The 12020-nt window shown below is 33.0% G+C and overlaps 3 protein-coding genes across 4 annotated transcripts; all 3 read left to right on the top strand.

The window, feature by feature from the left end:
- Positions 1-1932: 1932 nt before the first annotated feature.
- On the top strand, positions 1933-3315 carry LOC106128277 (uncharacterized). The gene is made up of 2 exons (XM_013326584.1): positions 1933-2465; positions 2641-3315. The coding sequence occupies exons 1-2, from the start codon at positions 2133-2135 to the stop codon at positions 3109-3111; spliced, it is 804 nt and encodes a 267-aa protein (XP_013182038.1). The 5' UTR covers positions 1933-2132; the 3' UTR covers positions 3112-3315.
- A 1014-nt stretch (positions 3316-4329) lies between these two features.
- On the top strand, positions 4330-7055 carry LOC106128288 (tissue alpha-L-fucosidase-like). Its single transcript, XM_013326596.1, has 6 exons — positions 4330-4613; positions 4698-4836; positions 4973-5439; positions 5706-5846; positions 6028-6386; positions 6829-7055. Exons 1-6 carry the CDS (start codon positions 4382-4384, stop codon positions 6955-6957), a joined length of 1467 nt encoding a protein of 488 aa, XP_013182050.1. The 5' UTR covers positions 4330-4381; the 3' UTR covers positions 6958-7055.
- Positions 7056-7979: 924 nt separating this feature from the next.
- LOC106128565 (tissue alpha-L-fucosidase-like) lies at positions 7980-11616 on the top strand. Of its 2 annotated transcripts, NM_001312515.1 has the most exon segments (7): positions 8085-8208; positions 8612-8862; positions 9140-9278; positions 9373-9839; positions 10158-10298; positions 10489-10847; positions 11482-11616. In NM_001312515.1, coding segments are annotated over 6 exon segments (1449 nt in total). In that variant the 5' UTR covers positions 8085-8208; positions 8612-8615; the 3' UTR covers positions 11578-11616.
- Positions 11617-12020: the final 404 nt, after the last annotated feature.

Below are 12020 nucleotides of genomic sequence, written 5' to 3'. Positions count from 1 at the left end.
TGAATTTTATTTAACTATTGTGTTTACTCTGATTTATGACAAATATCGACCGAACCGAGTTCCAACTGTCTTGAAACTTGTACAAAAACATTTATTTCTAAAGATAATAAGACAAAAGAATTTGTTTTTTACACTTCTTTTAATATTGGAAACTCGAAACAATTAACATTTTTAATTTCAATGAATTTGTTTACTCTTTTTTTATTTTGTTGTTGTTATTTATGAAAGCTTAATTTTAATGTATGAACATTATATACGGTGTGAACTTTATATAGTAAAATTTAATGGACCATGTAATGTGATAATTTATTTTAATGAGTTAAGGAAATTAATTTTATATATAAGTGCATGGTTTTTTATTTTACAATTCCTGTATTTTATTAATTCATTGTAAATATTAATATGAAGTTTGTACAATTTTTTATTGTTTCAAATCGCCTTGTTTATGCTTTTTTTTGCATTATTTTCCTATATAAAGTGTACACTGTACTTTATTATTTTCTTAATATTAACTTATTTATATATCCTCTACCTGTGAGATATTCTGTGTAGACAAAGTCTATAGATATAATTTCATTATATTATAACTAAACTTCGCATGCAAAAGTTTAATAAACAGTCTTTGATAACTGTTGGTTCACATTGATGAAATAACACATCTATTTATCTCAACCAACCCGCACTTGGCCAGCGTGGTTGACTATGGCCTAGTCACCCTTAACTTAGGGTAGGCTCTGAGCCCCCACGGTGGGGATGTATAGTGAGCTGATGATGATGATGAATATATTTATAGACATTGTCTTGTATCAATATGAGTTTGTTTCGTCAGTGGAAACCCACGGTTAGATAGCAGATGTTTGAAATGAACTGATTGTTTTGTATTACACTCACTAAGGGTTGCTAAGACTGAAATCTCTGTTTAAAACATATTATAACTGTTGTGTCAGTTTTAAGAGAGATGGCGATATGTTTTATACAGAGATTTTTGTCTTGGAAACCCACAGTCAGTTTTTAACTTAACTTTAAGTTTTATGGTAATTCTGAACGCTCGTTTGTGTTCCTTTAATTATTGTTATATAACTTGGTTCCTGATAATATTTAGAACTGTATTGTCATAACAACTTGTGTTTGAGACAAGTGCATTGATTTTATGAGATGAATTTTATGTTTTTTTTTAATTTGTAAATATTGTAAATAATGTATTAGTAGAGTAACACTTGTTTTATAATGTGGATAGAATTCTCACATTGTAGCCTGTAAATAAATGACAATGATTTAGATTTGAGTTATTTTATTTAATAGCAAATAAATCTTATCTACTTACTAAACTTGATGTGACAGTGTTAATAAAATTGATCCATACACAAGTTTAATTTTGATAAATTGGGAACTTCTACCAAATGTTCTTGATCCTTGTTAACTTGGCTATTATGATTCAGTCTGGAGTATTCTTCTTCTTGAGGTGCCTCTCCGACTAGCGAAGGTTGGCGATCAGTTCTCTATATTTTTCTTTGTCTCTTTGTCTGGAGTATTAAAGGAGATTTATTAAAGGTAAAAATGTATGCAAAGGATTAAAAAAAAGTATGGAAAGTATGATTTTCAATAACACAACCGTGAAGTAAATCATCACTCGTGTGACACTTGCACTATTGCTATCTCTGTCTTTTATAAAGAGTGAGAGGGATAGAAATACACCCGCAAAACAAGCGTCACAACCATGGAGGTTCACCGTTTTATAAAAACGTCCACCAAGCAGATACAAAACTTGTCGTTTTAATGTAGCAAAAATAGATGGCGCTAAACATAAAACAGCTATAAATGCCAATACATAGTGTCAAGTTTTCATTTAACACTCGGTTTAAATAAATTAAGTTATTAAGTGTAATTTTGACTTAACGGTATAGTCGCGGACATAATTAAATAAGTTATGTTAGTGAATAAAGTCACGGTAATTATGACAACACTAGATCTGTCAACTAACAAATCAATGTGCGCGTCGCAACATCTTGCTAGACTGCAGTATCGACGACATTGGTAAACGTTGTTTAGCAAACGATCTCACGATCGATCGTAAACTGTTCATACGTTTTGTTAGGATTTGTGGTTAACTTTATCGAATAATAAATCGTGCGATGGAGTGGGAGTGGACAAAAGACAAAACTTTAAAACTAATAGAGTTGTTACAAGTGAATGCAAGCCTGTGGAACCCTTCATTATGTGACACACGTAGAGAAAAGCAAAAAAGAAAAGAAGAATTACGTGCTATTGCCGATATACTAGGAATATCTGTACCTGATACAACGAAAAAGATACAGCATTTACGAACTCAGTACAATAGGGAATCAGCAAAAGAAGCGCGAGTTAATGCTGAGGATCCTAACGATAGATATGTCAGTAATTGGTACGCTTACGAATATCTCCATTTTATGAAAGACTCGAGTAAAGTTTACAAAATACTACAGTCTGTGAGTATTATTTTAATAACATTAACTTATAAAATCTTACAATAATAAAAGGAGACTAAATATCTGCTTCCACTTGCAAATGTTATTTTTCTAAATTTAATTTTTTTATGTATCACTTTATTACACCAATATTTCTAATACTTTTAATTAAAACAAATGACTATTTAAATTACAGGTGGAATTAAGTGATAACATAACTAGCCAGAATGAAACCACAGCAGCATTGACAGACTGCAAACTATTCAATTTATCCCCACCTCATAAAGTAGCAAGAACTGAGGTACTTCATCCAATAAAGTCTGAAATAGTCCATCAATCATCGCCAAGAGATAGAGATGAATTTTCTGTGTTCGGAGAATATATAGCTAATGAGTTAAGATCTTTGAAAGGTGAGAAAAACTTGCTTGTTGCAAAGAAAAAGATACAAGATGTTATATTTGAAGTTAAAATGGGTATGATGAGCGAAGGAAGAGTGGAACAAACATCTACTTGTAATGCATTTACTCATGCTAGTCAAGCAAGTTCGCTGCACACAAGCAAGTTGTATACAGCCCCTGTGATGTCAGCCCCACCAACTACAGGTATCAATGAAATCATTATAAATGGGCCATGCCACTACTCAAACTTTAAAGTTGACACACAATAGCAGTGCCCTCCACTTCCCAATGGGGAAGTGGACAAGAATGATGGTTTCACTATTGCAAATTAAGTGTGTAATATAAAATTGTTGTGAGACTTTAAATGGACAAAAATAGTATTATCGGAATTAAACTATCTTTTGAAAATGCAGTGAATTGGTAAATTGTTTACAGTAAAGTATTTTGTATATTTTTGCAATTTAATAAATTAATTAATACATATTTAAGTAAATATTAGAGTCCTGATGGATGTATAAAATTTGGATACATTTTGTAATTTGGCGGTTTGTAGTAGATAACAGATTTAAAACATATTTTTAATTCAAGTGAGAATTTATATATTTGTAAATGTAAGTATTTTTGTAAACAATTTAATTAAACAGTTAATGTTTATGATATTAAAATTGCATTATCTAAAAATCTTATAGTTAGTAAATTATAGAATTTATAATAAGAAAGTTTGTATACTCATATTATCAAAATGTTAAAGCAGACTAATTTAAACTATAATTAACTTAATATAAAGCTCTTGTAAAATACTCATAAACTAAATAACTCAAAAGTAAATATACATTTTAACAATTACTAGTTGTAATATTTCATTTTATACAACTTACGTTGGTTTTCTAATCAAAATGGCCTTTTGCTTACACAATGCCAACATGTTTTTTATGTTAGGTCTTTATTGTGTAATGTATAAATCTGCTGAGATTTATTTTATCTAGTCACTTAAATTTTGTAATTTTATACATTTATAATCTAATTATAATTATTTAAAATAAATATAATTTTTTTTATAAATTATTTTATTTATGTAACGTATCATTTTACCACAATACAAGCACAACCAAATTGAGTTAAGATTCAGCTGCATATTTTCCCGCCACTCCATCTCTGCACTTCAACTGTTCGATCAAAGATCAACCAAAGTCTATATAAACTTCTTAGAGTCGTTACTTAATGTTTACTCATTCCAATTCACTTTTTATTCGTTATTTTCTTCATTTTATTATTTCGTTATTTTCGTTATTTTATATACTCTTTGATTTTCTTGGTTAATAAAAAAACAAAGAAAATTAGCACACAGCGTTCAATTCACAGGACCCTTTTCTTTTTGTATAATTTTCCGTTGTATTAAAAACAAACGATATTGATATGGAAAAACTTGAACGCATCCTACCTAAGTTTGAGTTTTAACGGAATATTTACTCTGTGCATTATTTATTGGCGCAACATCAGCGAATTTCAAACATAAGTTTTATTGATTTTATTTAAAAGATGATTTCCTTATTTGTATTTATTTATTGTTTAGCAAGTTTTTGTTATGGTGTTGAAAATAATACAATAGTCATTAAAAGTGAGCAATGCAAGAAATTCGAACCATGCTGGGCAAACCTAGATACGAGAATATTACCTCAGTGGTACGATGAAGCAAAAATTGGTATTTTCATACATTGGGGTATTTATTCAGTGCCCGGGTTCTCAGAATGGTTCTGGAATAACTGGAAAGGTAAAAAAGACGTAGATGATAATTTTTTCTATAATTTATTTTGAAATAACGAACTAATGTGTTAATAATTTTGATACGTTTTAGAAAAAGAAATTGTGATTCATAAATTCATGGAAAACCATTATGCACCAGGATTTACTTATCAAGATTTTGCTCCTATGTTCAAAGCGGAATTTTTCGATCCTAACAAATGGGCTCATTTATTTATAAAAGCAGGTGTAAGGTAACAATATTTTTATATTAACCTCTAGCAATACGAACATATCAGAGTAATATTAAATTTCGTACAAAATAATAAGCATAAAGTAAAAAACAATTAAAGAAGAATAAAGTTTGAATAAAATAATCTTGTCCTGCAGATATGTTGTGTTAACAAGTAAACATCACGATGGTTTCTGCATGTTCCCATCAAAACGCTCATTCAGCTGGAATTCCTGTGAAGTCGGTCCTAAATTAGACGTAGTCTCTGAACTATCGAATGCAATTAAACAAGTAGGCTTAAAATTTGGTGTATATCATTCACTTTTTGAATGGTTCAATCCAATGTATAAGGAGGATAAGAAAAATAATTTTAAAACACTTTATTATCCTAATATGAAGCTGTGGCCTGAATTAAAACAGCTAGTTAATGATTACAAGCCATCATTGCTGTGGGCTGATGGTGATTGGGAGGCGTATGATACATACTGGAGATCGACTGATTTCCTCGCTTGGTTATACAATGAGAGCCCCGTAAAGGATGAGATTGTTGTGAACGATAGATGGGGTAAAGGTATTTCTTGTAAACATGGAGATTTTTACAATTGTCACGACCGGTATAACCCTGGTAAGCACCTAGGTATTAGTGTTTTCAAATATCTTATCGGCCCAAGGACATGTGCGCGCTGCGCAGTGCCCTCCCCCCGCATACTACCCTACGCCCCGCTACACCTAAAATTGTGTTCTGCGCAGCTCGCATGTAACACACAATAAATACTAAATTTTGTGTTACTGCCGTTATTTTAATTTATAAGTTAATTAAAAAATATGAGTAATGATCAAATTTATTCGTAGCTAGTGTTATAATTATTAAATACTTATGCATAATTTTAGGTAAACTACAACCCCACAAGTGGGAAAATGCTTTCACAGTAGATAAGAAATCGTGGGGTTTCCGTAAAACGATGAACGCAAACGACACAATGACTATAGAGGAAATACTTCAAGAAATCGTTACAAGTGTTAGTTGTGGAGGTAATTTTTACATTTCTTTTATTTAGTTAAACATTTTAGGTTTTATACGGATTTCGCTGAAATTTGACATAGATGCAGTACATAGACTGGAAGAATACATAGGCTACTAATTTGTTTTTTAATTATGCGCGGACGGAGTCGCAGGTGACAGCTAGTATAAGCAAGAAATATATATTTTCAGGAAACGTCCTAATAAACGTTGGTCCGACGCAATACGGTACCATACCGCCGATATTCCAAGACAGACTCCTAAAGTTGGGTCATTGGCTCGATATAAACGGCAAAGCTATATACAATTCTTCACCCTGGCATCATCAGAATGACTCTGTTAATTCTGACGTATGGTATACATGTCAAAAGACTCCATACAATGTTTTAAATCCGACCGCAAAGCCATTGATTACCGATACAATTTTTGAAATATTCGCGATCTTTTTTACATGGCCCGTTAGCAACCGATTGATCTTAAAAGATGTAACGGGATACATTCAGAGTTCTTCTTACGAGATTGAGTTATTAGGCAATGATGGCGACTTATGGGTGAGTAATTGAAACTTATAAACTGGGTTTCTGATACCAAAACCTCTGTATAAAATATGTCGTCATTTCTGTCTTTCATCTGTGATAAAACAGTGATAACAGAGTTTGTAACGAGGGTTTTGATATCAGAAACCCAAAGTTACTCCCTTAGTTGTCGTTTAATCTTTAGGTACTTAAGCAGTTCTTTAGTGTTAGTATATTTTTTTTTATAAATTATTTAACAGCAGGAAATAGACATTTTTATCCTACCCTTATAGCTTGGGGATACCTCGCTCATACCTCGTTTTAGGGACGGACTATTTTGTTAGTTTAATAGTACTTTTAGGCAATCAAATAATACGTTAATCTGTAGTAAAAAAAATTGATTTGTAGTCAATTAAATGCAATTTTTAATTAGTAGATTTTAATAAAATCATTGATAGAATGTAAATATGCATTGCAGAGGGAAATTAAAAACGGTTTAACATACATCAAGCTTCCAGATAAGGCGACTGTGCTCGTCGAATATACATGGGTATTACGATTTACACCTAAGTATAAAACCAGTGAACTGCGCAAAAATAAAACATAATAACTTAGAAATGTAATTGATATGAGTTATTTGAATAGATTATTTTTAATAAACTTTTAATTTTTTAATAATTTTCCTAAATGTATTTCTTATGTACTTTATATCTATGGGAAGTAAGTTGCAAACTGTGCATGAAATACGTAAAGTTTACGAAAAAATAGTTATTGTAGTAAGAGAAATCTATACAATTAATAAAACTGGGAGTTTCTGTAATCATCAGCTCACTATACGTACCCACCGAGGGGCTCGGAGCCTACTCTAAGTCACGGGTGACTAGGCCATAGTCAACCACACTGGCCTAGTGCGGGTTGGGTGACTTCACACATATTGAATTCCTCCTCAGATATGTTTCTGTAATATTGGAGAAAAAATATATTTCGCGAAAATGATATATTTGGTGCAAGTACACGTTTGGTACGGCTTATGTCCGGAACGGCTGGACCGATTTTGACGGGAAGGTAGCTCCATGCACGCGGGCATATTGTGGGCGACCGCTGGAACTAAATCACATAAAAATTTTAATTTTCTCATAATTAGTAGATCTGAGAATCTGCTATTACTATTATTTAATCCTTTCTGTGCATCCTATCCTCCGTGAATTAAAGGTAGGCAACGCATATGCAATTGCGTATGTCTATGGGAAACGGTCACTTCGCTATTTCAGCGATTTCAGGTAGCCGCTCGCTCGTTTGCCACCTTATGATATAAAAGAAAATCCCTCACGGACGGAGTCGCGGGCGGCAGCTAGTATTTATATATTTACTGATCAACTACTTGACATAAATATTTATCAAAATACGCAATAATAATCACTTAACCCTCACATTAAGTGACGTTAAGTGTACCTATAAATACTTCAGTGACATTTAATAGTATACTAACATAATTGAAACATTTGTCTGGAGTTTATAAACGATAAATAATTTTTATAATAATAATAAAATTATCTTAAATATATTTAGTAGCTAATGAGGAAATTGTATCGTTGACTATAAACAAGTTGAGTTGTTTGTACGATAACAATTGGTTTATTGTGAGTACCTATATACTTACGATAACGTAGTTGACTCAGTACCCACATTGTGTTGTGACCGGTCAAGCGTCTGTCAATCTGTTCGTACACCAAAGACATATTAAAAAGCGATACGTGTCGAAGAAAACATTACATTTATGTTCCGTGGACGTACACAGTAAAGACTGTGAAAAGTTAGTACATAGCTATTCTCAGTGTGAAAAAGTGTTTTAAATAAGGTAATTTTTTTTTTTAATTTTAAACGACTGTAGTTTTTCATTAAATTAATTCAGTCTACGTCTTAAAGTAGATAGATAATAATACTTAAAATTTCATATGACAATTGTATTAACACATTCAAACTTAATGGTTGTTCGTAGGTCTGCAGCATGCGTTGTCAGATGTGCCAGTGGGGTTTCTCTTATTGATATTTAAAATTGTGTTCTCTACAGTGTTGTGCGATATCGCGAGCCGCCATTAATTTTGAATGGCAGTATACATTCTCATGTTTCTACATTTACAAGTGTGCATTCATATTCTTTGGTCAGCGAGCTCGCGTGGTCGTCCAATTACTAATATCCTGTTATATTGTTAGTCAATTTGTGTCTGGACTTTCGGATTAAGTTTTTTTTTATATTTCAGAATAATGAAGATACTTCTATTATGTATTCTTGTGCTATGTTCGGTTGTTAGTAGTTATAGTACGGTAGAAAGTGGTGAATCCCGACACATTAGCGGCCATCTCGTGTCAAAGAAATATTCGCCGGATTGGAAGGATTTAGATACAAGGCCTTTGCCCCATTGGTACGATGATGCGAAAATAGGTATCTTCTTACACTGGGGAGTTTATTCAGTTATCGGTTTCTCGGAATGGTTCTGGAGCAACTGGAAAGGTATGTATTCCTAGAAGAATTCGCTTACAATATCGAGACTTTCTTCCTCTTCCCACCCTTTTTCTTATAAGAAAAGAATGGGAAGTGAAGTGGACTTTCCGGATGAGAGGATGCGTGGAAAGGGAAAATATTTTCTCTCTGTGCATCCTCTCCTCCGTCGATTAAAGGTAGGCAACGCATATGTAATTGCGTATGTCTATGGGCAACGGTCACTTCGCTATTTCAGCGATATAAAAAAAAAACTTAAATTTCTGTTTGATAAGCCAAATATTTATAGGTGGTGATAAAAAAATAAGCAAGTTCATGAAGGAACATTACCCTCCGGACTTTACATATCAAGACTTCGCGCCGATGTTCAAAGCAGAGTTCTTTGACCCTAGCGAGTGGGCTGATTTATTTTTAAAATCTGGAGCTAGGTGAGCGTCATTTGATAAACTTTGCTCCCAGGTTATAATCTTAGTGTTTCTTTTATTTTTTTAATAGATAAAGGAATATAAAGATTATTTTCAGATACATTGTTTTAACAAGTAAGCATCATGATGGTTTCACAATGTTCCCCTCACATCGTTCCTATAGTTGGAATTCTTATGAAGTTGGCCCAAAGCGGGACATAGTCGGCGAACTGTCTACAGCCGTGAGAGCCGCCGGTTTAAAGTTCGGAGTTTATCATTCATTGTACGAATGGTTCAATCCGATATACGAAGAGGATAAAAAGAATAATTTCACCACAAGATATTACGCGGAAACAAAACTATGGCCTGATTTGAAACAATTAATAAATGATTACAAGCCATCAGTTTTATGGTCTGATGGTGATTGGGAGACGTATGATACATACTGGAGATCAACTGATTTCCTCGCTTGGCTGTACAATGAGAGCCCCGTGAAGGATGAGATTGTTGTGAACGATAGATGGGGTATAGGAATCCCCTGTAAACATGGAGACTTCTACAATTGTGCGGATCGGTATAATCCTGGTAAGTGCTTACGTGTAACATTAAAACTAATATCACCAAATAATGATAGTTTAATTGTGATCCGACTTACAGTTGGTTTCAGAGACCATATTCTCTGTATGAAACATATCGTCATCTCTGTCATTATCTTGGACAAAACAGAGATGACAATATGTTTCAAACGGGTTGGTCTCAGAAACCAATGGTTTACTGCTTTACTGATTTTAAAGTCGTATGGGTTTCAATTCCTTCAGTTCTTTAATTAATTAATGTTTGAACGTCTCTGGAATTGTTAATTCGATGTGATGGCTATTGACGTCGTTATGTTTACTCTGTTAGGTTCCCTTCAGAACCACAAATGGGAGAACGCGTTCACAGTGGACAGCAGGTCGTGGGGCTTCCGTAAACCGATGACCCTCAACGACACGCTCTCCACCAACCAGATTCTCTACCAAGTCGTGTCTACTATCAGTTGTGGAGGTGATTTCTTTGAATTTGTTCCAACCGACCCGTATCTTTGTACATATCTTGACTTTTTTTTGCTCTTTAATTACAACTAGCGGTCGCCCGAGACTCCGTCCGCGAGGAATTAAAAAAAACAAGTAGTAGCCTGTATTCTTCCAGACTATGTTCTATATGTATGTTAAGTAAGATTACTTTGTTATTCCAGGTAATGCTTTAATAAATGTTGGTCCAACACAAGATGGCACCATATCACCAATATTCCAAGAAAGACTTTTAGATCTCGGCAATTGGTTAAAGATAAACGGTGAAGCGATATACAGTACTTCTCCTTGGTTACATCAGAATGATTCTCTTAACCAAGACGTGTGGTATACTTGTCGAAAGGTTAAACATAGCCATCGTCATCCGACCGCGATACCGAGAGATAATGATAATGTTACAGCCATTTACGCGATATTCCTTAAATGGCCGACTACGAATATCCTACTTTTAAAGGATCTTTCCACTTATTTACATAATGGTGTTTATAAAATCGAGCTCTTGGGCAACGAAGGTCTTATAAATGTAAGTAATAAAATGTGAAATTAAATTTTGAACGGTTATTGTTATAAAATGCCTTCTTAATGAAACATTGTCTTAATATATTTACGGTTTTTGTAATCGTGTAACGAAATATTTTATTGTTTACAAATTATTTGTACGAATACAATAGGAGCGAAGGAAATTATTGTGATTTAGGTAAAGAAACATACCCATACTACGTGACTACGTGACGTGATTTCCCTCCCTCTTCTCGGTGACCATTCGTAGTATATGCCAAGACCACCTCTCTCCCTTTGCTTTTACTTAGTAATTCATAATTATGATTTTTAACCATTTCACAGGCAAAAATAAAAAAAAACATTTGGCTCATACTCGTCTTTTGGATGAATACTTAAATTACTAGAGAATTATTATATGTATTATGAAAAAGAACAACTAACGACTACGTGACAAAAACCTGAACCACCCTCCCTCACCTGTGACTGACCGTAGTATTTTAAAGACTCCGCTCCCCCCCTCCACCTAAACGGGTCACGTAGTATGGGTACGTGTATGGGCTGGTATTTAGTGGTGTTTTTTTTTAAATACTGATTTAAATAACTATTTTTCTCATATAAATAGGAAGGTAATGGCTGTTATGCTGTTTTTTTTTCAGTGGAATATCAAAAATGGTGTGACCAGTATCGAACTTCCAGACAAAGCTAAAGTACATTCAGAAAATGCATGGACTTTGAAAATGAGTCTTAAATAATTATCAAATTATATTGTTAAATAAATATTTAAAGAATTACAGATTGTTTAAATTTCATTAAATCTTTGCCCTCTTTAGAAAAATTACGTGCACACATAATACGTATGTCCAATTATCATGTCTTGACGGCTGTTAGCTTCGCGCGAGTCGATACACCACAATTTTAGCCTTTGAGCCACCAAGATATATGAAAAGAACAATACAATTGATATACAAATTAGTTGAATATTTATATACAAATTCATAAAAAAAGACGAATAGTAATATTTTGTTATGCGAATACTATCAGTTAAAAACTGGTATAAGCAAATTATTCAAATTTATTTTGTTACATTACTGCTAAAGAATAGTTTTGAAGATAATAAAATACAATAAAATTTTCAAACAAATGTGTATTAGGTAATATATGCGTAGTATTTCAACGAGTTTTAACTGTCGAAACA

This window comes from Papilio xuthus, unplaced genomic scaffold, assembly GCF_000836235.2.
Source record: "Papilio xuthus unplaced genomic scaffold, Pxut_1.1 DF828780.1, whole genome shotgun sequence".
NCBI classification, from domain to species: Eukaryota; Metazoa; Arthropoda; class Insecta; order Lepidoptera; family Papilionidae; genus Papilio; species Papilio xuthus.
Note: the sequence above shows the minus strand (reverse complement) of the source record. Positions and strands in the feature narration are given on the sequence as shown.